Source organism: Monodon monoceros, unplaced genomic scaffold (assembly GCF_005190385.1).
Source record: "Monodon monoceros isolate NGI ecotype Baffin Bay Population unplaced genomic scaffold, NGI_Narwhal_1 Super_Scaffold_6, whole genome shotgun sequence".
NCBI lineage: Eukaryota > Metazoa > Chordata > Mammalia > Artiodactyla > Monodontidae > Monodon > Monodon monoceros.
The window spans coordinates 75,806,737-75,834,355 of NW_021703783.1; the positions used below are offsets into that span (position 1 = coordinate 75,806,737).

The 27,619-nt window shown below is 40.6% G+C and overlaps 1 protein-coding gene across 1 annotated transcript in view; it reads right to left on the bottom strand.

The window, feature by feature from the left end:
- Positions 1 to 172: 172 nt before the first annotated feature.
- CCDC38 (coiled-coil domain containing 38) overlaps positions 173 to 27,619 on the bottom strand; it is a 40,868-nt gene continuing 13,421 nt past the window's right edge. Inside the window, exons 6-13 of the mRNA XM_029206727.1 lie at positions 18,212 to 18,369; positions 16,022 to 16,079; positions 12,831 to 12,900; positions 11,145 to 11,296; positions 9,739 to 9,874; positions 4,971 to 5,176; positions 2,761 to 2,854; positions 173 to 667 (exon numbers count right to left, since the gene is read on the bottom strand). Coding sequence (XP_029062560.1) covers positions 554 to 667; positions 2,761 to 2,854; positions 4,971 to 5,176; positions 9,739 to 9,874; positions 11,145 to 11,296; positions 12,831 to 12,900; positions 16,022 to 16,079; positions 18,212 to 18,369 — 988 coding nt within the window. The 3' untranslated portion in view covers positions 173 to 553. The remainder of the gene's footprint in view (positions 668 to 2,760; positions 2,855 to 4,970; positions 5,177 to 9,738; positions 9,875 to 11,144; positions 11,297 to 12,830; positions 12,901 to 16,021; positions 16,080 to 18,211; positions 18,370 to 27,619) is intronic.

A 27,619-nucleotide genomic window follows, 5' to 3' on the forward strand; every position in this document is an offset into this window, starting at 1 on the left:
TGAACAGAACCCCTTAATGTGAATTAAAAATCAGTCTCATGGTTGGTTATGTCTCATTATGTTCTCATGAGAACATAATCTAGTAGTTTTCATTTAAGTTTTAAACTCCTCAAATCAGTATTTTAGAGTTGCACATTGTTAAAATGTATACTCCACAGTGATAAAATTTACACTATGAACTTTCCTGTGGACTGGTTGAAAAAAAAAAGATTATTTAAAGTCTTAGGTTGTCAGAATGCCATTATTGCACTGAAATGGTCATTCACCATACAGTTACATCAGTAAGGTCACTTTGGATGTGTATCCCCACCTGGGACAACAGAAAGTATAAATGTTTAGCTATATGGAATAATGGTTAGGATGTGGATAATAAAGGTCTTCAACAAAAGAAAATAACTCCCATTTCCAATCCTAAGAGCCTTTTAGAGTAAGGACCTGTCTTCCTGAAATTGGTTAGGCCTGTGTGTGGGGCAGAATATTGCCATTACTGAAAAGCAAAAATCTACAAAATATGCCTAAAGCATTCTGGTTATAAATGTCTTACTGCTCCTATTCAAGTGAAAAAATATTCTTCCTCCAGTGATTTTGTTCTTGTATCCTTGACTAAAAGTAGTTCACGTTTGTTACCAGATGGAGGTTTTGAGCGGTAGATAAGTTGTCTTCCCAGCTGAAACAAAAGAAAAAGTACTTAATATTTTCATATAACCATTTTCTATTGAAGTGTAACTAAAATACTAATATTAACTTGATTTTTCTGAAGAATAATACAGTTTAAAATAGTAAATGATAATCCCAATTACAAAGGGATTGATAACCTAATGGATGTCCAAATGCAGGCAAAGTTAAGTAACGAATGGAGCACCATGGTATGCAGAAGACAGGGCAGTTAGGTTTTATGGGCAAGTGGGAGGATTTAGATAAAGTCATCAGATAGCTTGTGTTTCAGGTATGCTAAGCTTAGAGAAACTCCACGTTTGAGGCCAACACTTCATTTCTCAGTAACTGCCATAGCTAATTTCTACTCCATTGGTTCGAAGAGACCACTTTCCTCTGCTAAGCAACAGCTGACTGGCATTTAAAAATCCTGTTAAACAAAACCTTGAGAAAACCATGTACTATTTTCTTAGGCACTAGAAATCCTGTTGGCTCTTGGTCCCACCAGGAGAGGCTTAGGGATACCCCAGTTCATACCTATTTATTCTCTCTGGAGCATATACTCAAGTATATCATACTAATCTTTCTCTTTGAGTCTTTTCTCCCCCTTCTCCTTATTCATTTATTTATTTTTTGTTTTGCCTTTATATCTGAATTTGTATAAATTAAATGGATAAGAAAACTGTTCTGTTAGACATGAAATTTGATGGGACATTTCCATTGTGCCTCAGAAGGGGCACCAACCCTGTGTGTGACTGTCCCCTGCATTGTAGAATGTTTGACATTCCTGACTCCAGAGAACTAAATAGCACTAGCAGTCCTCCCCTCATTATAACAACAAAAATATCCTTAGAGGACTGGAATCCTTGAATTCCTTTCCTAATGTCATATTTTTTCTCTCACTGGTGATGATCTCCTTTGATAACCTTTGTTATTAATTTCTGTCTGAGAAAATTGCCAGTGATGAAATGTCCTCTGAAAGAGTAAAATCTTCTTTCAGAGGTCTTCATACATTGTTGACTTATCAACATTCTTTCTCCAATTTTCTTCCAGATTTAGTTTTCATTCTCATTTTTAGTCTGTTAATTCAGTAAGCATTTATTGAGTGTCCACTATGTGCCAGGCATTGGGGATACAAAGGTCATAAAACTCATTCATGGTCTAAAAGGAAAGATGGATATATTAAAAATAATCACTTTAATTTGGTGAGTTTAGTAAATAATAGTATATACATGTAGCAGGGTGATGAATGATTAATTCTCTCTTAGAAGAAGAGAAGTTAGAGTTGAACTTCTCAAGAGAAGCACAGTTGAACTAGATAAGTACAGACCCTTGTAAAGATGAAATGCTTATTTAAATAAAATTAATTATCACTTTTTGACGTAGTACATATTAACAGTTACCATACTTCAGAACTTTAAGTACTTACCTCAAAGGCTGGTTGTGAGGCACAGAAGCATTCACTATAGGTTAGCTGTGACTATGGTGAGAATCAATGTCCATATTAGCTTTGCAGTTAACTATGAGATTGCCTTCCTGGAATATACTTCAGACTCTAGCTCAGAGGAGGGAGAGTGGCATATAGAAACAAAAGGCCCTTCACACCTAGGGGGAGTCATAGACCACATGCACTCTGTGACTGCCCAATTCTAAACTTATTGAACAGGTAATCTTGAAATATGAAGAACCTTGGCTTCTGGTCAGATTCTGCTGCTAAATCTGAAGTGACTCTGGGTAAATTATTTTAACTTCAACTATAAGTCTCATTATTTTTACAGTGTGAGGATTAAAAGACCCTTGCAGTAATATGTAATTCACTTACTATTATTTTTTTTATTCTCTAGTTTCATGGCACCTGGAGCTAAAGAAAAAGAGGAGAGGGGAGAGGTTTCTTTTACGAAAAAGTTAGTCTAATGGAGAACTGTAGAACCAGTAATTTGAATCATTCTAAAAGTAGCAAGGAACCAGAGAGAGATCAATTTAAGCTGTTAGCAATCTTACTGAAGTTTAACCTGGATAAATTAGATGAGTTAGGTATTTTGTTTTTGCACCACAGAAGCCCTCACACATTGATGTAGTGGAACCTATTAATAACAAAACACAAACCTTTTTCTTTGGTTGTGCTCCTGCTCTTTCCAGAGCAGTTTTTAGCCTTTCCTTCTGGTGTTTTTGTTTTTCTTTCACTTTCTCTTCACGCAACCTGTCAAGAGGGGAAGACATTGTTCTAACTATAAATCACAGAAAGTAAAAAAGACCTACATCATTACTATTTGGTAAAGAATTATCTAAATATTATAAAATTTCCTTTAAGGTTAAATGAAAATAATACTTCATCTTCACCCAAATCTATGGGTTTTGAATATTCAGGTGAAATTTCAACAACAAATCCTGTTTGTGTTGAAATAGGAAGAAAATGCATGTCACCATTTTGGAAGAAGTAAAATCTATCCAAATCTTGGTCTAAAACAAGCACCTCAGCAAAGCTTTCTCATCACTCCATTTACAGTTCGGTACTTCGCAGTTAATCCGTATGGCAGCCACTTGAATTAATTTCCAGCTATTTCCCCCTCTTTTTAAACCTTTTTACTGAAGTATAATGTGGAGAAAAGTACACAGATCACAAGTGTATATAGTTCAGTGGATAACCACAAAAACATACTTTCCAGTAAATCTTTTTGAATGTTATCCCCAAATTAAGGCCAAGAAATAGTATTTGTCTTTGTTCTCTTTAGGGTTGTTATGAGGATAAAATTAAATGAGCTGACTTATGCAAACTGTCTAGTCCAATGCCTGGTACAGAATAACCACTGGACAAGTGATAGCTTTTGTATGGATGTATATATAATTATCAATGTAACATTCACTGAACATTTTTTATGCAAAATTAGGTGTTATGTTAGGTGCCTCCAAACCATGGGAAAAATCCAGTAAAATTCTCCTTTTGATAAGAATGATAAGTAATTGGAATTAGGTTCATGTATCACTACTGGAAATAGTAGTAATTACAAGATGCAAATGCTCTTAGTATAATTAGTCAAAGGTCATCTTCTGGAAGGAGTGATTTTCATTTATGATTTCTTAAAAAAATTGCTTCATATTCAATAAAATCCCATCAGGATCACCTTAATATATTCTGGACTTTGTTTTTATATGGAGGAAACCATATCCCCCCCACCCCAGTAATGTAAGCAGTAACAAAGTATCTAATATTAATGGCTGCTCTTTGAGTACTTACTATATGCCAAGCATGCTTTAGCGCTTTTACATAGATTATTTAATTTAATCCTCACAACAACCCTGTGAGATAAGTTCCATTATTACTGCCATTTTACAGATAAGGAAACTGAAACTTAAGAGAGGTTGTGTGGCCTGCCTAAGGTCACAAAAGTTGTAAATGGCAGAACCTGGATTGAACCCAGGCAGGTCAGCTCTAATGCCCATGCTCATAGCCATAGTTCTAGTATGCCTGCCAACATGTTTTTTTGCTATAACATGAACATTATTCCACCTATAAGCATTCTCTATATGCTACATTATACTAGGGATCATATTATATTTATAATAATCATTGCCTCAAAGGTAGTATGTACATAAAATCCTTATTTAACTTGGTATGGAAATTTCTAAATCAGTGGATTCTCCGGGAAAGGCCCCAAGCTAGGCAAAGATGTGGGGACATGGGGGCTGGGCAGGGGTGGAGGTGAGGGTGGTGGTATGTGTTCCAGGGATGACAATCTTCATGAGATTATCTTGAGGAATAAATGAGTTAATGAGTAAATGTGATGTATGTAAGTGTTGGCAGTTAGGAACTGAGGAAAACCCTCATTACATGGCTCTAACTTTCAAACAATTCCTTCATAGATTAAGTCTCCCTGTAGTTTTCCAATGAAAGGCTCCTAATTCTAGTCTTGGGCCCTTCACCACAAGTATAGTTCTCCTTCTACATTATGGCCCTTTGAAAATTTTCATGTAAGTGGTGAATATTCACTCTGAAAATTCACTTTTTCAGGCTAGAAGGACCCCTTGCCCATCCAAAACTATGTCATTTGCCCCTGATGAACTCTTTCCTTCACAGTGCTCATTTTACAATTGATAACGAGATATTTATTTCGTAAGAATATGGATGTTATGTGTCTCCACACTAAATAATAGCTCCATGAGGAGGGCAGGGCAGGGTTTGATTCCACTGGGTCTCTATATGGCGTATAATAGAGACTTGCCGTATCATAGACTTCCTTAATGTGTGTGGAATCCAAGCAACAACAGCTTCTCATTAAGTCTTTCACTACATTTATATCATAAGACAGTGACTGTACTTTTGCCGTCGTTCTTTCTGTTTCATCCTCTCAATTGCCTCCACATTTTCTTTGGGAATGGATTCAATGAGATCACTCAGTTCTACCAGGCGAGACTCTACTTTTACCAGCTTTTGAACTGGGTTGAGGCTGCCAACCTCAGCATCTCCAATGCAGACTTTGTATACTTGATTAATTTTTTTACTAAGAGAGTCTATCAGTTTTTCCTGAGGTTGAGAAGAAAAGGAGAGCAGAAAACATAAAATTTCATTACTATTTTATTGTTCATTCAATAAACATAAAATTCCCTTTTACTATATTATAATGAAAAAGGCTTTTATGTTCTTCTGAGTATTTCCTTTTTTAAAAGAAAAACTTTAATACAACATAGAACAGTAAGAAAATGCAGCATTGAATTTATGTTATAATTTATAGTCAGATCATTACTATAGTAACACCTTGGATTATTTTCTTTAAAAATATTTCAGTCTAGGTATAAAAAGTAACTTAATAGGACAGATTGTCTTTTTGCTTGAATGTTTTCTGTATCATTCCCATTCAAGTAGACACTACATAAACATTTTAAATCCTTTTTTTCCCCACTCTAACGCATTTCCTAGCAGCACAGTGTGTGAGCTCCCTTTTTTGCCCTTACTATTCTAATTTGCTAAAACTGTAATCCTGTATGATAGTTATTTGCATACATGCCTTATCTCCCCTCCTAGACTGTAAGCACCTGGAAGGCAGGAGCTATTTCTTATTTTTACACTTATATCTAAAGCAGCACCTTGCACATAACTGTGCACTTAATAAATGTTTGCTGAATAAATGAATGCATTCTCTAAGGAAAAAAAAAGTTACAAGCAAACAGATTCCTAAGCTGGCCTATAAAATCTTTTGAGGAGTTTTTTCATTCTCTCCACTGGGAAGCCATTCTAGTACTCCAGTCTAAGCAGAGGCTTAGGCCAAACCTTGCTGATCCCTGTACCTGGCCACTGTGCCGTTTTAACTGTTGGTAGAGATGCTCGAGCTTGTAGGTAACATGTTTCGGGACCGTAAGGAAACTTTTTGTCTCTCCACTGTGTACCCGGCATTCGCAGATAAAAGAATCTCAATAAACTGGGCAAAGTAAATCGTTCTCCAGGTAGCATCCTGCCCCCATTCCTGCTTCTGCTCAGGAAGATGAGAATCACCATAAAGCCAAGAACAAATAATCCTCAAGACAGATGTGGCTCCAGGAGCCATGGGAGACCCCTCCTGAAACCACAGACTCATTACAGAGCCACCAACACTTAATTACAAGTCAAGATCTGTTACCAATAGTTTACTTCAAACAGCTTGTCTGTCCCACCTAGTTTAACAAGCTTTCTGATGGTCCTGTTTGCCATAAAGTCCCCCGTTTTTCTTCTAAAGTAACACTTACTGTATTCCCTATTTATATTTAAAACATGCTGCTTCTAGGAAATTTGGAGAAATACAAAATAATGTAACAGGAAAAAGTAAAAAAAAGCAAAAGTCCTATTTGCCATAAAGCTTCTTTTTTCTTTCCCTTTCTAAATAACATTTATTGTATTCCTATTTATATTAACACATTCCTTTTAGAAACTTTAGATATATAGAAAAATATAAAAGGAAAAAAGTATAACTCATCAAGGGGCTAAAATATTGTACTTGGATATGGAAAAAAAAATATATTCTGAGAAAACATCTTTAATATGAGAATGATTAGTAAGTTGATGGAAGTTTTGTGGGGAAACCTCTTGAACACTTAGAAAGAGCTTTAGAGATGGATGGGCAGCGACCTTTCAGCATGTCTTGTTTTCTTTTTAAGTTCTGCCTGTCAAACAGGAGAGGAAAAGACAAGGAGAGAGATTTTATTAAGATAACAAGTTAAGAACAGTGTAAGAAGTAGGATTGGGGAATGAGGTTAAAGAAAATACTCATGTATGAAAAAGATTGAGGGCCTGGCCCAACAGAGCAGAAGGACAAGGAAAAAGGGAGCTCAAGGCACAGGCCTACAGATGACAGAGAAGCATCAGTCCCATCCCTGGAGCTGCCACCAGATGGCGGTCCCAGCCCAGAGCACCTCGGAGGAGGGGCAGCCAAGAGAGGCTGCAAGAAGTGGGAGGAGATGCTGCTTCCTGCTGTGTAGCGGGACAGGATCGGGACAGGACCGTGAAAGGCTCAGAATACTGGATACGAACTCTGGATGCCTTCAGCAGTGAATGGGAAGTGATCTGACCAGAGCAATGATTAGGAGAAATAGTTGTATCAAGACTGGATAGGCGAGGGGGTAGATGTCTAGATGACCTTTAAAGTCCTTTCCAACTCAAGGATTCTGTAATTCTAATCCATGTTATGTTCTGCTGAGTGCTGACTATAAACAACTTTTGCAATTGAACTTGATTAGCTCCCTGTGCCCAAGAACGATAAAATGAGAGATGAGGACGTTCTGCAAATTGAACAACGGAATAGCTTACATTCCATTTCATGTTCGATAAACAAACAACTGCACAAAACAACATGTATGAATCTCACAAACATAATGTTGAGAGGAAGAAACCAGACAAGCCAGACATATTACATGATTCCATTTATATAAAGTTCAAAAACATGAAAGCTAATCGATGGTGAGAGAAGTCAAGATAGTGGTCATCTTGGGTGTATGGTAGAGACTGGAATGGGGCATGTGGGAGGCTTCTGGGGGTGGTAATGGTGTGTTCACCTTGAGGAAATTCCTTGAGAGATAAACTTAGGATCTGTGCATTTTTCAGTATTACATTATAGTTGAGTTTAAAATTTTATTTTAAAAGTAAAATATTGAATCAAGGAAAAATGTTTTTAGGGGATTAAGTACAGTTAAGAGTGTGGAAATTTTGAAAGAATGAGATACTCATAGCTCCAAAATACCTACGATAATTTATGAATATTAAAATTAGACACAGCTATGCTTATTCACTCATAAAGGATTATGTTTTGCACATTTCAACATATGAAAAGAATGGGAGTGGGGAAGCTGGAAAATTCTTAGAAAAGAATACTTTCCCCTGCCAATTGTCCTGCTCTGCCTCTGCTTCTCTGCCCCAACATTTCACATTTTTGGGAGACACTGAATTATTAGCTCCATTTTCCCAGAGTATATAATACATGGATGCCAAAATTACACTTGTGACCCAAATGTCATAGTCTTTAAAAAAGTAATTTTCAGATCAATTCTATCTTCTCCATTTAGGGCTCTGGTTGCTTCAAAGTTTGAGTATTGAAATGCCACTTTTTTTCATAGCCACCCTAAATTTGGATGAAAGGGGCTTGGTGGAGGGCACGGGGAGATACCACTGATATTTACCTGACATTTTTCATGTTAATCAGTTTCAGAATTATTTAAAACAGAATTGAAGGGTGGAAACAACCCAAGTGTCTGTCAACAGATGAATGGATAGACAAACTGTGGTATAAAAATACAGCGGAATATTATTTGGCTGTAAAAAGGAATGAAATTCTGACGCATGCTACAACATGGATGAACCTTGCAAACATGCTAAGTGAAATAAGCCATAAACAGAAGTCCAGATACTGTATGCTTCCATATATATGAGGCAACTTTATAGAGACAGAAAGTAGAACAGAGGTTACCAGAAGCTGGAAGGTGGGGGAATGGGGAATTATTATTTCATGGGTACAGAGTTTCTGTTTGGGATGATGAAAAATTCTGTAAATAGATAATGGTGATGCTTATGCAAATATACTTAATGCCACTGAATTGTACGCTTAAAATGGTTAACTTGTAAATTTTATGTTATGTATATTTTACCACAATTTAAAAAAAGGTTTAAAAAAAACCCCAGCATTGAAGAACTGAGAGGTGGCTGTCATCACACTTCCTGCTCTGGCAGTGCACAGTCCTATCCCCTCCTACCTCTGGGTGTTATGCCACCCTAGGAAATGTGGGCTGTGAAGGAGCCATAAACAGGTTTGTCTTTTATAACCCTGCCCACCTATGGGCAGGGGAGCATAGTCATCTTCTGATAGAGTCCCCTTAAATCTACCTCTGTTTGAAAATCAAGTTCATAACTATAATTGTGATATTAGTCTCACATATGAGTTTTGAATTTTATTCATTTGAGATTTTTACAAGAAAACCAGTGTTAGCTGGAGTTTGTTATGGGTCTTAAAACTAACCTAATCATTCATTCAACAAACATTTATTGAGCACTTACTTTATGAGGACACTAAACTTAGCTGACTAGATAGGGTAAGACAATCCCTACCCTGGGGTTTGCATGGAGCTGGGAGAAACCAGCACGCAAACAGATAAGCACACGTGGATCTATGCAGACCCGAAAGAGGCCACAATCTATTACAAGCTCACTGTTGGGAAGATAATTCCTTTCAGTGCTGATTCAGTGATTCCTCTGTTAATTATTTGCCCCTCAAATTAATACCAAAATGATCAAAGGTAGTGAACTACTGCATATGTATGGTAATATGTATACTGACTAAAAGAAATGTATTTATAGGCGGGGAAATCTCAGCATCATACTTTGTAATATTTTAAGAGAACTCCAATGCCAATTTGAATGCTTTCTATCTATCTACTGTGTAAATTAGCTATTACATATTGACAAGGTAATTATTTCCAAGCTGCTTTGTGGGCTCTATCATCAACCTGGGACTTTGCTTTTTAAAGTGGTTTGCTTTAATTCCCCTATTCCAACGCTTAATACACAGGGAATGCAGATTATTAATATCATGAGCCAAAATAAAATTACTACAGGCAAAGAATGATTACCTGAGCATCTGAATTACATTCTCCAAAACTAAATAGCCTGGACCTTAATTCCAGTTCTGCTGCTTTTTCCTCTTCTCTTACACAGTTAGCCTTAAGCATTTCCTTGTGTTCCAAAAGAAACTCTATGTTGGTATTTCTATTGCAAAAGAAGAAAGAGACCCTTGTCTGTAATTTGTGGTTTAGTGAATAAGCCATCAGTCAGGAGCTTTAGCACTCCCTCCAGATCATGTGTCAACATCCTATGTCTAGCAAGCCAAATACAAGTTTATATTTTAAGACATTGACAAAGTACATGCAACTTTTCAGGTTAAAGTGAGAAAAATAAATGCACAGATGCTTTTTAACTTCCATCAGGAAGCATTTTTCTCACCCCATCCCCACTTCTGTGGTTCCCCCGAGTCCCCCAAATAGAAAGCAGCAGAGCTGAGGTATCGGGAGCCCAAGCGTTCTCAAACCTGGCTGATAATCAGAATATCTGAGGAGCCACTGGGTAAAGTACAGACTCCTGACTACTCACTTAGAGATTCTGATATAGATCCCCTTTTCCTGCCCAACCATACCCACCCCATCCCCTCAAATCATATTGTCAGGGCGGGGGCCCCATACACTGAGGACTGGGAGAGAGGAGACAAGGATTAAAAGGATACAGTAGTCTACTGGGTGGTTATGAGATTATGGTTTTAGGTTCTTGACTTATGAACAAGTTAATATGTTCCAAAGTTCAATGTAGTTTGACTTAACTATTTAAAATGATTGCTGTCTTCTGATCCAGAAGACTCTTCCCAAAAAAGGTTCTACACATTTTTAGAATGAGTAGATATAAAGGTCTATTCTCTGCAACTTGAAGCTATTTTCCAAAATTGTAATCATATAAAATTTTAGAGTAGAAAGGAATTTTGTGAGTCATCAAATCCAGCCTCCTTCCCAACAGAAATCCTTTTTTATAGTAGCCCTTATATGTCAATATGTACATTATAAAATGATATATTTAAGTCACACACACAAAAAACTTCTGCTGAGAGTCACAGCCAAGTAAAATGCATTTATTAGCATTATCCAAAGCATGAATTGATTAGCCAGATGATAGCATAAAACTGTATTGAACAAAAATTAAGGCAGTAGGTGATATTTCAATTCTTTTTAATCTTTTAAATTGTCTTTTATTATTGCTAGCTAGGAAAATATTTTGACAAGTGAAAGTAGGGACTAAAATTAAACTAAAGCCAGTCTATTCTGTGTAAATATAACTTCTACCTTTTCCACTCTTCAGTGTAAACTATTATTAACAAAAATCCCATCCTAAATCCAGAGAGACCACGAGGAAGGGCCATACATAAATGAGTTGGACTTTATCTCTGGTTAGAAATCGGTTAATAGAATAAGTCTACTTGTTTTTAATGACTTACATTTTATCCTGTATAAGTTTTTCTCTTTTATTTACATCTTCAAGATTTTCATCTACATCTTGGGAGTATTGTACCAAAGTAAGATTCTGCTCTTCCAGCTCTGTGAGGACCTGAAGTAACTCTTCGGGTTCTTTGAAATAAAGTTCTGGCTCCTAATCAATCAATAATGAATATAATTCGCTTAAAAACATGCTACCTGTGTACATGTGACATCTAGGAAAAAAACAGTGGGGTAAAGGAATACTGTTCTGATTATGAGGGAGACATGGGCAGAGGGTGACAAAGGAACCTATTTCCACGTGAGAGCTGGCCTTCAGGAAGAGAGCACTTTGGGTGTTGCGGGGAGATGAAGGTTATTAGAGAAGGGGAAAAGGAAGAGGGTGAGGAAAAGAGAAGGAAGAAGGGATGGAGCAGAGGAGGAGGCAAGGGCAGGAAAAAGGGAAAAGGCAAGTCTACGGAAAGGTAAGGGGAGAGGAACAGAAGAACGAGAAAGACAGGAGGCTAAGTGAAGGTCATTTTCTCCCCACATTTTAATGATTTTCTATTTTCCAAAATTTTAAGTATAAGTTTATATTACTTTAAGTAAATTTAATTATTAGCAAGATGACTTGGATATTTGCACACCCATGTTCATCATATTTACTATAGCCAAGAGGTGGAAGTAACCTAAATGTCCATAGACGGATGGATGGGTAAAGAAAATGTGGTATATCCACTCAGCCTTAAAAAAGAAGGAAATCCTGTCATTTGCTCTAATATGGATAAACCTGGAAGACATGAGGACATGAGACTAAGCAAAATAAGCCAGTCATGAAAAGACAAATACTGCATGATTCCACTTTTACGAGGTATATAAAGTAATCAAACTCTTAGAAATGTAAAGTAGAACGTGGTTGCTAGAGGGAGTGGGCATAGGGGAGTTGTTCAATTGGTGTATAGTTTCAGTTTTGCAAGGTGAAAAAGTTCTAGAGGTCTGTTACACATCAGTGTGCTTATAGCTAACGCTACAGTACCATACACTTAAAAATGGTTAAGATGGTAAGTTATGTTTTCTCTACAATTAAAAAAAAAAGACTTGGATAAGGTATGTTATACATAATACATGGATGGTGTTTTCAAGTGTTTTTCATTCGTTTTGAGTTTCTGTGGTTGTATTTAGGGTGGGATTAGCTCAAAGTCAGGGTTGTAGCCATACAGGGCTGTTTTGTTGAAGGTCAGTTTATCTCACAGTCCAGCTACCCAGTATACCTCAAGCCCCAATAAAATGATAAACAGTCAGAAGGTGGTTATTTTTACAGGAAGACTGTAGATAATGTATATCTCCTAAATTGTTACCTTCTTACAGACCTTTATTTATTTATTTTTAATTTTTTTTTTATCTTTTGGCCACACCGTGTAGCATGCGGGATCTTAGTTCCCCGACCAGGGATGGAACCCATGCCCCCTGCAGTGGAAGCACGGAGTCTTAACCACTGGACCACCAGGGAAGTCCTGACATTTATTTTTCATTAAATGTCTGATGACAAAGATGAACTGTATATAACTGGAGAACAGTATCAAAATCATATTTTCTTCTGGAAAGTTGTGGAATATTTGGAATAGGACATTTTAATTTCAAAAGAAGAAATGAGCATTTATACTTTTCACCAAACACAATTTTTAAATCAAGAAAGATAATCTGGTTACCAGATCATAGTCCATATCATCATCTAAAAAGAATTCCAAACTGTCTTCTGAACTGATACTTTCAGCTCGGCTGTAAAAGAAAAAGAAAATGCCTGATTTCTGAGCCACTTTCTGTCAACAGATTTGCTTTCATTTCTAAATTGTCTTTGGAACCTAACTGTGACATAGTTCTTTTCAATAGCCTGTTTAGCCTTTTAGGGAATTGCTGATTGCAGGAATCCATGGTTTCCATGAGTATGCAAAAGAAAATCAGATTCAGTCCCAGACAAGGGTGACATATGCAAACAGACCACAAGGAAGGGCCATGCCACATGATACCAATTATTTGAGGTGCATCTATAAAATTTCAAATTTTAAAAAAATTTAGAAAAAAAAACACATGACAATCTACATTGCTACATCTGCTTTGTCCTTTTTAAGGCAGTCTTCTTGAGAAACTAAACATGTGCTCTAGTGCTCAAAACCAAACGTGTGTTCCAAGTAACACAATATTTGTCTTTTTAAGAGTAGATTTTACCTTTTAAAATATCTCTGATCAGGCCGAGGAAATGTTGGTTGGGGGTGGGTGGGTGATGAGGTACATCCTTAAAGAATAATTATATGGCTTGCAAGGTGGCTCTGGAAAAATCCTTTAAGAAGGATAAATTGAAAATGATTGGAATATTAAAAGGGGCAGGGACTAAGGAGAGAGTAAGGCGGCTGTTGGTGTGATCTAGGTAAGTAACACTTTCAAGTAGAGGGTAATGAAGATGGGAAAAGTGAGTAAATGGGTGGGGCTTGGGAGGAGAATCTAGAGATGCATGAAAGAAAGAATTCATGGGAACCAAGAATAGAAAGAGCTACTGGGGCCAGAACAGAAGAGACAAAGATGACTCCAACGCTTGTAGTTTGTGAGCCTGGAATAATGGAGGTTGCACTAACGGGAAGGAAAACGGTTAAAGGATGTGATAAGAACACGATTAAGATCTGCTTTGTTCATGTTGAGTTTGAGGGGACAAAATAACCTACGTGGAGCTGCCCGTTAGGCAATCGGAAATAAGTTGTAGGAAAACTCAGAAAGGGCCATAGAAGTAAATGAATATTTGGGAAACATCCCCTGAGAAAGCATTTGGTACTGCTGTCCATGCCACTCTTCTTGGACTCAGTGATAGCATTTTCTAATCAATCTTCTCCCACCTCTCTGATACTCTTTTACCTTTTGGGGTTCCTTTTCTTTGGGTCTGTGGTTCCTCAGCCTTCTTGCCTCTCATTCTAACCATTCTTTTGGGCTGATCTCATCCTCTCTCACAGATTCAACCACTGCTAATATACTGACTCTCACATCTCTCTCTCCTTCTCTTGAGCTCTGGACTTCAATGGCCAGCCTCTAACTGGACACCAATATCCACTTGGGTGTCCCCTGCGGAGCTCAGACAGACACATCCAAAATCACACTCCTTATCCTCCTGCCAGGCTTGCTCCCCTTACCGTGTTCCCAATATCATTGAATGACAACATCATACACGCGGTTGCCACACTAGAAATTTGGGAGTTATCTGTGGCCACTTTCTTTTCCTCACACTTCCCCCAAAGTGTAGGGGATGCCTGTCAATACCACTTCCCTGATGTGTCCCACAGCCTTTCCTTCTTCGTTCCCACTGCCACTGTCTGGTTGAGGCAGTCCATTATCTCCCACCTGATGAACTGTGACAACAGGCTCCTAACTGGCCTGTCCATTTAGGAGTTTCATCCCTGTCCATTTTATTCTTTAAAATACCACCATATCCAATTTTCTAAAATGCAGATCTGATTGGGTCTCTGTCACACACTTGCTAAAACCCTCAGTGGCTCCCCAGGGCACTTGGAACAAAACATAGACTCCTTTGGATGGCACCACTGCTTCCCTGTTCATGATACAATACCTATTTACCCCTCGAGCCTCGCCCACTTGCACCCTGCGGCCCAGCCATTCTGAACAGAGCCAAACACCGTCACCCCTGTCCCAGAAGGTCCCTCCCTCTTCCAGAGCATGTCCTCACTGACACCTCCTCCTCACCAGGAGCAGCTTAGATGCCACCTGATCTGGAGGGTGTTCACTGATTCCGCCCTTGCTTTCCGAGTCTCTCACCTCTCATCTGGGCTGAGAGTCCTTCCTTTGCATGCCTGTGGCACCCTGAGCTTATCCTTCCAATGGCCTTATCACATTATAGTGTAACTGACGAATTCCTTGTCTGTCTCCCTCACTAGATGTTAAGCCCTTGGAGGGCAGAGACTGTCTTTTATTTATTGCTGGCCCTGCAGGGCACTCAATAAATATGTGCTGAGTAAATGAAAGAAACTAGGAGAGTGGTGAGCTTTCTGAGAGAATGAATGTGACGTTTGAGTATTATTGTGTGCATCAACATGAAGAATCCTTATGATATTCTGTATTTGATTGTATCTTGACTCTGTTGATGTCAATATCCTGGTTGTGATATCATATTACAATTTTGTAAGATGTTACTATTGGGGGAAACTGGGTGAACCATAGTGGGACCTCTCTGTATTTTTTTCTTACAACTGCGTGTGAATCTACAATTATCTCAAAATGAAAATTTAATTAAAAACACAGCAAAACAGTGACTCCTAAATGCCACAGAAGTGCAGTCACCCCAGGGCCCCTGGAATTCAGAGCACACTGTCTGTGTTGGCTTTTGTCATGGATAATACAGTGCTGGCCCAGATCCTTCCTTTGGGGCTGGTGTACCCACCCTAGACATCAATATATTTTCTTAAAAGCTCCCCTGGGGTAGCTAGGGTTGAGAACTACCAATTTATGAAATAATGAGTATACGTGAGTCAATAATCAAATAAGGGAAGAAACAAAAAATGCTTTATAGTCTCATTGCAGCAATTTTGAATGACATGGTAAAATTGCAAACACACAAGTCAGCAGTGGATTCAAACAACTGGGCAGTGAATTCTGAGAGGCAAAGACCCAAGATGCAGGGCGCAGGCGGTTTCTGCAGATAGCGGTTGTAGGCCCTCATCAAAGGATGCAGGGAGGCCTATGAGAGCTTGGTCACCTCAGGAGCACATGGAGCCACTACCTCCGGCATCTGTTAACGGTGGGTGTGGATACATGGTACGTATGTTAAAGAAAGGCTAAAAGAAATATTTGCTTAAAAAAAAAATTCACAGTTTTCAAGAGAGTTAATCAATATGTACTGTACTTTGATAAGGATGATTTCTTTTGCTCTAGGGTGGGAGTGGTCGTCTTGCGCGGTTTTGCTGTTCAAAATGTCCAGGCAAAGTCCATGCCATTGGTGATGGTGGAAGTGAAAAAAATAACATAATTAGAAGTGAGTCCTTGTTATTTGGTACAAGATATTCATTTTTTCTGCACCGATATGCCCATTACTTTTTAAAAATTATTATTAGAATAATAATCATATAGGAAATAAAGCTCTTTTATTCTACTACTTTTGGTTCCAAGCATAAAATCAAAGGCACTGTTTGGGGTGGGGGGTGCATTTTGTCAAAAACGTGGCACAACTATTAAAGGTCACAAATCAGGGACATAGATGGTGAAATATAAACCATGGTTCTATCTTTACCTAATCATACATATTTCTAATCACAGATTTTAAAAGATCAATATATAAAATAAAAATGATGGACTTCAATTATTACATCTTGTGGAGAGACCTACCACAGGCCCATACAAGTCGCCCATGCACTCATTCCCCTGACACCAGTGTCTGGGCCTGACCCTGGTCTGAAACTGAGAAGTGGGCAAAACTGGTCTTGGGTCTCTGCATCCACTGACCCCCAGATCCCCCCCACAGCCAGGCCACACTTCCTCATGCCTGTGCTCTCGTGACTTCCAATCACCCTTTCTGCTATTCTGTCTTGAAACCACAGCAGGTCCCAGTCTCCCACCCTCTACCTGGGAAGTTCCTACTTATTCTTCAAAATCCAGCTCAAACATCACCTCCTCTTAAAGTCTCTTCTGGGACTTCCCTGGTGGCACAGTGGTTAAGAATCCGCCTGCCAATGCAGGGGACAAAGTTTCGATCCCTGGTCCGGGAAGACCCCACACACCATGGAGCAACTAAGCCCATGCGCCACAACTACTGAGCCCATGCACCACAACTACTGAGCCCGCACGCCACAACTACTGAAGGCCGCATGCCTAGAGCCCGAGCTCCGCAACAAGAGAAGCCCCCGCTCACTGCAACTAGAGAAAGCCCACGTGCAGCAATGAAGACCCAACACAGCCAAAAATAAATAAATAAATTTATATATATATAAAAAAAGACTGTTCTAAATGCCTCAGGCATAGATCACATTTTTTGCTTTTGCTCCCAGACCCCTCACTATCACTGCTGTATCGTTTGCCCTATTGTATTGTATTGTATAGTATAGGTCCAGGGTGCAGAACTATGTCCTATTGGTCTTTGTGTACTCAGAGTCTTAAAAAGAACCCGATACATTGTATGCCTCCAATATATACATGGTGAGTGGGGGAAGAAAAGAAAATGGATGAAGAACCAGTGGGTTCTACCACCGCCATAAATTACCATCTTAAGCTTTTAAACTGATACTGGAACACATATTACTAAAACGTCTTGTTGAGGGATGTTATTTAAACTGAGTGACTTCTATATTCAAGATTTTAAAGAGAAGAAGACATTGACCCCACCACCTATTTCCTCCACCCCCCTCCCCTACACTCTACTCCAGATCCTCTAACAGGCACTCTACTCCAGATCCTCTAACCTTAATTGTGTGACCAGGAGATTTGACAAATGAGAAATGTGTCATGTTTTTAGATAGGAAGGTTGATTTTGTAAAGCTGCCAATTTTTCTGAAATTAATCATGTTTTATGGAATTATAATAAAAATGTTACAAAAAAATTGGTCAGGGAGTTGGATGTTGGGTTAGGTAGAACTTTACATAATGATTCTGAGGTTCATCTAGAAAGATAAACAAATACTTTTTTTTTTTTTTTTTTTTTGCGGTACACGGGCCTCTCACTGTTGTGGCCTCTCCCGTTGCGGAGCATAGGCTCTGGACGCACAGGCTCAGCGGCCATGGCTCACGGGCCCAGCCGCTCCGCGGCATGTGGGATCTTCCCAGACCTGGGCACGAACCCATGTCCCCTGCATCAGCAGGCGGACTCTCAACCACTGCGCCACCCGGGAAGCCCTCCATGTATATATTTTTATTGCTTCATATCTGAAATTAACCTGAATTTCCAAATTAATAATTTATAATATCAGAGATAGTGGGATAGTGGGATTGTTCAGGTTCTGCTTAAAATAAAAATTCTGACTATTTAATAAAAAACAAACATTGAGGCAGAATATTTTAGAATTAGGGATATTTACTTAATTGAATTTAAGAATATGGGACTTACTTGTCATTATACTTGGAAGCTTGACATTCACATTTTCTTTATTCTTTGACACCCTTTTCATTGCTTGCTGGATTTGCCATTGTTTTGGAGACAATTTCAGCAGAAAAAATCCATAGTTCATGTACTCTTTAAGGAGGAATTCTGTTTTTGCTATTTCACTACTCAAAAGAAATAAAGATATGATTAGATATACCTGTGTGAAAGCATGTTCATTTTTTTAAAAACGTTTTACAAAAGTCATTTTCTTGGTCATGTATTTGAATAATAATTTGCTTAACAAATATTGTAAATATGGCCATAAAAATATGGGCTTCGGGCTTCCCTGGTGGCGCAGTGGTTGAGCGTCCGTGCCCCGGTCTGGAAGATCCCACATGCCGCGGAGCGGCTGGGCCCGTGAGCCATGGCCGCTGAGCCTGCGCGTCCGGAGCCTGTGCTCCACAACGGGAGAGGCCACAACAGTGAGAGGCCCGCGTACCGCAAAAAAAATAAAAATAAAAAAAATTTAAAAATATGGGCTTCAATAAGATATGAGACAAGAGGCAAGAAACCTGTAGGACGGCTTCCCTCGTGACACAGTAGTTAAGAATCCGCCTGCCAATGCAGGGGACATGGGTTCAAGCCCTGGTCCAGGCAGATCCCACGTGCCGCGGAGCAACTAAGCCCGTGCGCCACAACTACTGAGCCCGCACTCTAGAGCCTGCGAGCCACAACTACTGAGCCCATGTGCCACGTCCATTGAAGCCCGCGTGCCTAGAGCCCATGCTCCGCAACAAGAGAAGCCACTGCAATGAGAAGGCTGCATATTGCAACGAAGAGTAGCCCCCGCTCACCACAACTAGAGAAAGCCCCTAAGAAGCAACCAATGCAGCCATAAATAAATAAATTTATAAAAAGAAACCTGTAGGAATGTTATTTGAATAAAACATGCCCGAGGATATGCACACATAGAATAGACTGATGATCGTGTTACTGGACAAGGGCTCACTGCCCAGTGTGCATAGATGCCAATACTATGGCACCGGCTTTTGAGAAAAGAAAGAGCTTTACTGAGAGGTTGAGCGGCAAGACGACAGGAGGCAAGGCTCTCAAATCTGTCTCCTTGCCTGTCAACCTCTCAATAAAGCTCTTTATTTTCTCAAAAGCCGGTGCCATAGTATTGACTTCTATGCGCATCGGGCAGCGAGCCCTTGCCTGGAACAATTTTGGCTTCTGAGCGCCTGCCAGAGGCACTGTGGCCCTTAGTGGAGTGTGTGCCTTGCCACCAATCCAGAGTGGTTACCTAGACCGAATCTGTCTAGAGGGTCACCTGTCAGGTTCCTGCTTCCCCAGCCTGGAACTCCAGCTTCCTTGGTGCTACTTTCACTTTTGAGAAAAGAAGCAACTCCTGGATCAGAGGTCTTTTGGGTGAGTAAGCTCATTAAAATGCACCTGTGCCTGTCTAATAACCTTGTTGGGATTATAGTTTAGAGCTCCAACCTGGGGAGATTTTTGTTGGGTTAGATTCCCGAACCTTGGGTTAGAGTCCCAAGGCTAAGATCATGGGTTAGAGTCCCATACTAAGGGAGACAATATAAAAGGTTCTAGCCACTGAGGTACTCAAAGGATGGGGTTAGAGTCCCAAACCCTGGGTTACAGTTCCAGGCCTTTGGTTTCATTGTTTATCTATGTTTGTCTATGTCTGACTGTTTTGTTAGGATTGGCTGATAGCAGTTGGCTCTTGTATGACTGTACCAAAACTTTATTAAACCAGATATGAATAAGGGCCCTCTGACTCAGGAGACCAAAGACATTGCTCCCTGACTAGAAACCTTGCCTTATGGAGGTGTGGGTTTTTTTTTCTCACTTGTCCCTAATATGATTGCCCGAAGGTATTGATACAGGGGTGTATTCTTAATGGAACCAGCCCTGATTACCTTGTTGGGGTGAGAGGGTAAAGGAGAAATGAGGGTGTGTAAAGCAGGAAAATCCTCCATCCCAGAGGAACATACCCTGTTCTTGGGTTAAAGGAATTCTATATAATTGGACACATTTTGGTTTTCCCTTACTGAGAATTTTAACCCTATTTTGCATGAGCCAAACTAACAGGGAGTTAGCATTGAAGTGCTTTTAAGTCTCTATGTAAAAGGAAAGTTCGCTTGGAGGAACAAACATTGGTGGTGGTGCTTAAGGCCATGGACTACATACATGGAGGCCTTGGGCTGAATGCATTCCACCTAGAAATAGCCCAGACGTCTAGATTAGCTCGTCTGTGATCTCTGCTGGGGAGGTAAAATGTTTTGGTCGTCTACCAGGAAGATTAAACACCAACATGCTCAGAAAGGAAGTGAGGGCTTGGGTATTTCAGCCTGTATCTTCCTGAATTCCTCTCTCAAATTCAGCTCCAACTGAGTCTAAGACAGCCTCCTCACTTCACTTTCTTCAAGGTGGTCCAGTCACCTCTTTCACCCTCCTCCTTATCGGGTAGGTTTTCTGAGCTGGCGAGGGAGACAGTCTGGACTTTCACAGGCCCCTCTGCAATAGGTAAGCCTGCCCTTAGCACACGGGAAAATTATTAGGAGCCTCTGGCCAAATTGACTACAGTCTTGGAGCTGCCGGGCAGCTTCCTCAGCAGCTGGTAGCATGCGTGACTTTCAAGCCACAGTTCTTGGCAATCACCTCTAATGGAAAGTTTCCAGTGTTCCCTAAGTGAACCCTCACATCCATGCTGGCCATCTTTGACTCCTCATTGGATTCTTGGGGGAATTCATACAGCCAAGTTGTGAACAGTCACTACTTCATTTGCTTGCTTCTTTCCAGAAACCAACTAGGAGATGAAATTGGTTCCCAAATTGTACGGTTCTTGCTTTCTCCCTCACACCTCTTGAGGCTGTCTGCTGTTCTGGGAGGGGTGGGGTCGGCGGGAGTGAGGGAAGGCCATTTTCTAGAGGTTTGCAATCCGTAGACTGTTCTCAGCTCTTGGGTTTGAAACCTGGGGCACTGGCTAACTGTTGACTTATGAGTTGCTTGTTTGCACACTCTCTCCAAACGTCCATTCTCAGGGGGGCCAGCTAACCCCTCAGAATCAGCTCTAAGGTGGAATCATTGAGGGGGCAAGCCCTGAGTGTGCCCAGGTGCTTCCTACAAAGGAACAAAGTATGCCCTGAGCCCCAGATTAGCAAACCCTGGTGCTTTCCTTCATCTCCCATGAACGCAAGGGTTTTCCAGGTGCAGCCAGCATTGCATCCCACAGACGTCGAGTCTCTGATAAGACTGACGTCGGGCCCAATCCATGGAGGCTGGGAAGAGGCAGCAGGCATTTGCTAACGGCAGTTGTTCCAGGCTCTTCCGTGTTTTTGCTGGCCAAGAAGTAAAGTACTTGGAGCACAACGATGGAGGCAGCCCGGTCAGCCAACAACAGAGCTCCTGCTTCACGAAGGGGCTTTTTTTTCCTCCAGAGGATGGACTTCCACATGGAGAAATCTTGGCTGTCCTACCATCAGCTCTGCTTTGCACTGTGAATATCAACTTTCCTCAGATCAAGAGGAAGCAGGTACAAGTCATTTGACTGTTTTTTCTAACTTATTTTGCAATTTTTTCAGCAGCGTAACCAAATTAGGTCTTTATATCAGAATAAGAGTTTGCAGAATAGATGTAAAATCATGGTTCAGAGGCAAGACCCTCAGGAAAAGCCTGTCTTGCCTGCAGTCAGAGCCTAATGATGATCTCGACTTACTCCATTTGGCTTCGCCTTGGGCGCCCTGTGGCCCTCCCGCCATACGAAGGGGGAAGTCCTGCGTGGCGTGCCAAGACTTCTACCAGCAATCCTCCTACAGCCACAACCAGCCCTACCCTCATACCCTCCTTACCAGAGAGTCAGAAGGGATCAACTCCCCTCCCGGTACATGCCAGCGTATTCAATTCAGTCCACGTGGTCCTCTGCCTCAGGCAGGGCAATATCCCTTAAGACAAGTTCCTGCCGATCTAGGTGACCAAGGTCAACCCAGGGGGTTGGTATCTGTGCACTCCCCCTTTTTCTACCTCTGATCTATATAACTGGAAAAAAACCATATTTAAAGCCCAGCTTTCTGTACATGCCTGATGCCCCCGTTCCCTTGTTGGGGCAAGATCTACTAACAAAATTAAATGATTTTCTCACCAGACATTAAAGTACTCCCAGATCAAACCTGCGCCCTCTGAGCTGCACTATTACAACTGGGAGACCCGTCCTTGAGGAAATTCCACAAAAGGTAAGAGTGGATGTTTGGGCTGCAGGAAGGCCAGGGAGAGTCAAGATGCCTGACTCAATAGTAGTAAAACTCCATCCAGGCACCAAGGCTCCCAATTTAAAGCAATACACTTTAAACAGGCATTCAAAGAAAGGTGTAAACCCTCTGATAACCACCTTTCTTAAATGCCAATTAATCGGACCTCGTCAATCCCCATATAACACTCCAGTCCTGCTGGTACAAAAACCCGGGGCCAGAGATTAGCGTTTTGTACAGAATTTGAAAGCCATTAACCAAACTGTAGGAGGTATACATCCCGTGATGCCAAATCCTTATACTTTGCTTCTAGTAAAACTAAGGAAGCTTCAGACCAAAATGCAACCCTCACTTTAAACTTTCTGGCAGACTGGGGACAAAGTCTCCAGGGGAAAAGCGCAAATTTCTCAACCAACTGTAAAATACCTAGGATTTGAGTTATCAAAAGGAAAAGATCCCTTATTGCTGGATCGAAGGGAAGCGTTAGCTAGGGTAGCTGTACCCACTACCAGAAGGCGATTGCTAGGGTTCTTAGGAATGGCTGGGTTTTGTAATATTTGGATTCCTAACTTTGGACTCATGGCCAAACCCCTATATGAGGCTCTTAAAGGAAATGACAATGAGCCATTAAGTGCACTGTGGAATGCCATAAGGCATCTCATACCATACAAATGACTGAAGAAGTCTGTTCTAGCAGTCCTAACCTAACTGATCAGCCTTTAGAAAATGCAGATATGGATATGTTTATGATCAGGAGCAGCTTCATGGACTGGGGACTCCAGAAGGCGGGGTACACAGTAGTAACTCCTCAGGAATCTTAGAAGCAGAAGCCCTCCCTCCAGGTACGTCTGCCCAGAAGGCAGAGCTCATGGCCCTCGTAAGAGCCCTGTGCCTCAGAGCTAAGAAAAAGGTAACCATTTATACTGAGTATGGCTTCTCTGTCATGCATGCCCATGAGGCCATGTGGAAAGAGAGACATCTACTAACATCAGGAAGGGAAGAAATTAAACACACATACGTTGCCCGGGCCACCAAAAGACTGATATTAATACAGCTAAAGGAAATATTCTGGCTGATCAGGCTACAAAATGGGCAGCCAGAACCCCAAACCCAGGTGCTAAGGCCCTAGCACTCATTCCACTTACTCCTGTTTAAGCTCAGTATTTAGAAATGGATTCAGAGAGAACAGAGTAAGGGGGATTTCATGCTGATTCTCAAGACTTAGAGGGTGATCAGTACCAAACAACCAAACAAGGCTGGATTTATACTGAACAGGGACTAGTGCTCATTTAATGGAAAGAACTACTACTCATCTACATCAAGGAATGCATCATGGGAGGGAGGCAACCCATCATTGTCTACGACAGTTTATTGTTGGTCCACAGATGCAAAGGACCATTTAAAAGGTAATACAGAATTGCAGGATCTGCACCAGAAAAATACTAAAACCGGGCCACCCACAGTAATAAAAGGGGTGCAAACCCGACAGACAGAACCAGGAAATGACTGGCAAATAGACTTTAATATATGCTGGTATTTGTGGACACCTTCACAGGATGGGTCGAAGCTTTTCCACGTTGGACAGACAAAGCTTCCAAGGTAACAGAGGCCTTACTGAAAGAAATTATCCCTCGTTTGGGGTTGCTTCATTCAATTAAATGACAACAGAGGAGCTTTCATAGCCAAGGTAACTCAAGGGGTGTCTGCGACCCTCGGAATACCATGGAAGTTACATGCTTCATGGAGACCTCAGTCTACGGGAAAGACTGAAAAGATGAATCGTACCTTTAAAGACAATTGCCGAAATATGTAAGGAAATCCACTTAACTTGGGATAAGGTCTTATACCAGCTTCCCTGCTTACGGTAAGGGTAGCCCCTAGAAGTAAGTTCCAGTTGAGCCCTTATGAAATGTTATATGGGAGACACTTCCTGAAGACTAAGTATTATTGTAGTCTTGAAAATGATCAACTATAAAAGAATTAGATACTATAGAATGTGTACAGTCTCTAGGTGTTACTTTATCTGCTATATCTAAATATGTTTCTAGTCCATAAATGTTTCCCACAGACATTCCCCTGCACTGCATAATCTCAGGGGATTGGGTCCTCCTTAAAACTTGGAAAAATCAACACCCTGAGAATCAGCTGCAACCTGAGTGGAATGGACAATTCCCAAACAGGGCACACACTCTCCATGGACTGAGGAAACAGGAGGACCCAACCGTCCTAACACAGGAGGGAAACCCACTACTGATTTTCCCATGCTCATTACACTTGTGAACCCTTAACTGACCTAAATTACTTCTCCAAAAGAAACAGGAGAGCTAAGGCTCCACCTGGCCAGGAAAAGAAATGCAGACATCTTCAATCTGAGTCCAGATCGGGCCTATATAAATCCAAATTCAATCACTAAAAATGTTAAAAATAACATATTTTCTTGCATTCCCAAAGACATAAGGTCCATTTTTGAAGGACTGTTAAAATTAGGAGATATAGTTCTGTGTATCTTAGAGTTAATCCTTTTACTCATCAAATTTTGTACTTATTGTCTGCATTTTATTTTAAAAAGGCCCCCCCAGCTCGCATGATGATTGCCAAGACGTAAGAGTTCAAGGTGGGACTCATAAATAGTTACATTTAAGTGCAAAACAATTTCATTCCTCTTATAAAAATCCAAGCCCTTTAATCAGCAGGGAGCAGGTTGGGCGGTCTTGCCCTCTTTCCCTCAAGACTGAGGAGATGTACAAAGAAAAAGGAAACTGAAACAGCATGTAAAACATTGACCAGGCGCTTCCCTGGTGACGCAGTGGTTAAAAACCTGCCTGCCAATGCAGGGGACACGGGTTCGAGCCCTGGTCCGGGAAGATCCCACATGCCACGGAGCAACTAAGCCCGTGCACCACAACTACTGAGCCCGCGTGCCACAACTGCTGAAGCCCACCCACCTAGAGCCCATGCTCCGCCACAAGAGAAGCCACCGCAATGAGAAGCCCACGCATCGCAATGAAGAGTAGCCCCCGCTCAACCCAACTAGAGAAAGCAGCAAAGACCCAACGCAGCCAAAAATAAATAAATAAATATTAAAAAAACAACAACAACAACATTGACCAACTTAAACTGGTTTGCCTCAAATAGGTTGTTGATTCATCAAACTCTGAGTTATTTTAAAGACGGCACCGCACATGTGCTAGACAGGAACCCATGTCTCCAGGATGACCCCAGAACAAAGAATCTTCAGTCTACGAACTTAAAGAATAGAAATGTTGCCACCAGAGCCCTTTACAGAGAGAAGAGTCCTTAAATGAGGAAAATCTGGCTTCTAGCAGCTCGAGTAGCTTATGTGGACTGACTTAAGACTAGCCAATCAGCTTATTCCCCCAACCCCTCACATTTCTCCCCAAACCCTGGATCAGGGAGACAGATTTTAGCCCTGCCTCCTGCCTCCTTGTCAGTCAACCTCGAAGTAAAGCTCTTTCATTTCTCAAAAGCCCGTGCCATAGTATTGGGTGCTATGTGCATCAGGCAGTGAGCCCTTGCTTGGTAACAATAGATTTACTCTCCTTATTTCTGAGGGAAATATTGTATTAAGTTTCAGACATAGGGAGAAATTAGAAGACAGCAAAAGATGGCACTTATGTAAGAAGAAGAAGGGAAACTAACACCCAGCGAGCGTCAGGTAATATGCAGGGCACATTGCATGTATGATTTCATCCTCAGTACAGGATAATACTGATGATAATAATAATAATACATATTGTTATTCCTATCTTTTGGAAAAAGAAATAAATGACTTGCAAAGTCATTTGTGTGGTAAATGAGCAAAGTCAGCACACAAACCTGGGTCTGTCTGACTCAGATGCTCACACTCGCAACAATACCCGGTGACTTGGACAGAAAGCCTTCCCCCAGCCTCGCATTGCTTTCCCATAAAATCATGTTACAAAATGGACCCAGAAGGAATGTTGAAAATAACAATGAAGGTCCTTGTGAAAGGGAGCTCCACTCTTATCCTTCAGAGCCCGCCTTATCCATACCCTTGTCAATACCCTTATCAATATTACTCCTCTATCTTCAGCCTCAGTACTTCTTTTGCTCAGAACCTCCCTTAAGCCCTGCTGGGAGTGATATTGAAGAGTCAATAAATGGCGGGCTCATGTATCAGCCGTCAAAAGATGTTGGGAACCCCTCATTCTACCACCACAGTATTTTTAGACTGAAAGCCTCTCTGATGTGCTACAAAGAACAGGATTAAAATGGCTAGAACTGCACAGCTTCCAAGCAGAAGCTTCAGAATAAGCTCCCTTTCTCTGTGTAAACAGATGTCCAGCCCTCCCTTCAGCAGAGGACCTCTGTGGGTCATCCTGAGCCCAAAAAGAGAAGAGGAAATAAATAGCAGATGCTTGCATCCCTTTGCTCTGTCAGCAGCCTGTTTTTCATGACCTTTTGCACCTTTTTAGGGTGACAAGACACATAAACGACAAGCAAGTTCTCTATGGCCAGGCTGTTTGGAAGGTTTAACTGGGTGGCAATTGTGTATAGTTTACTGTACTTTATGCAAACATAGAGGCTGGTACTCTAGTTCTATAAAGAGAATCTTCTAATTACATCATGGAGGGAAGGAAGGTAGGACAGGATTCTTCAACTTGGAGCACTTTCAACCTTAGGCTCCTGACGAAAGAGGCTGCTGAAGCCAGAATGTGTTTGAAACACACATTTTGTTAGTAGCAATAGTTTCCAAGAAACTGTCATCCAGTTCATTTGCTGTGTTTCAGACAAGCTATTGTCTTCCTCCCAAAAAAGTCTGGGATGTAAGTCTAGGACTTAGTTTTAGAAAAGAGAGAAACACTGAGTCCTCAAAAAGAAAAAACAAGTTTTAGCATGACTCGATACCAAGACCAAGTGTCTCCTGGATCGTGAAATTTCTGTTTAAGGATGTGACAGAAGGAAGCTTCTTGAGATATTTAAAATTAGATCAAGTTGACATCCACTTGACCATAGAAGAAAATATCCAGGTTTTAAAAAGAGTAGCTGGTATTAGAATAATTTTATCCCAACTCCTGCTCCTGTAATTTTTGTCATTATAAATCCCAGTTTTTTACTCTTTTTTGAAAAATTTTATTTTATTGAAGTATAGTTTACAATTTGTTAATTTCTACTGTACAGCAAA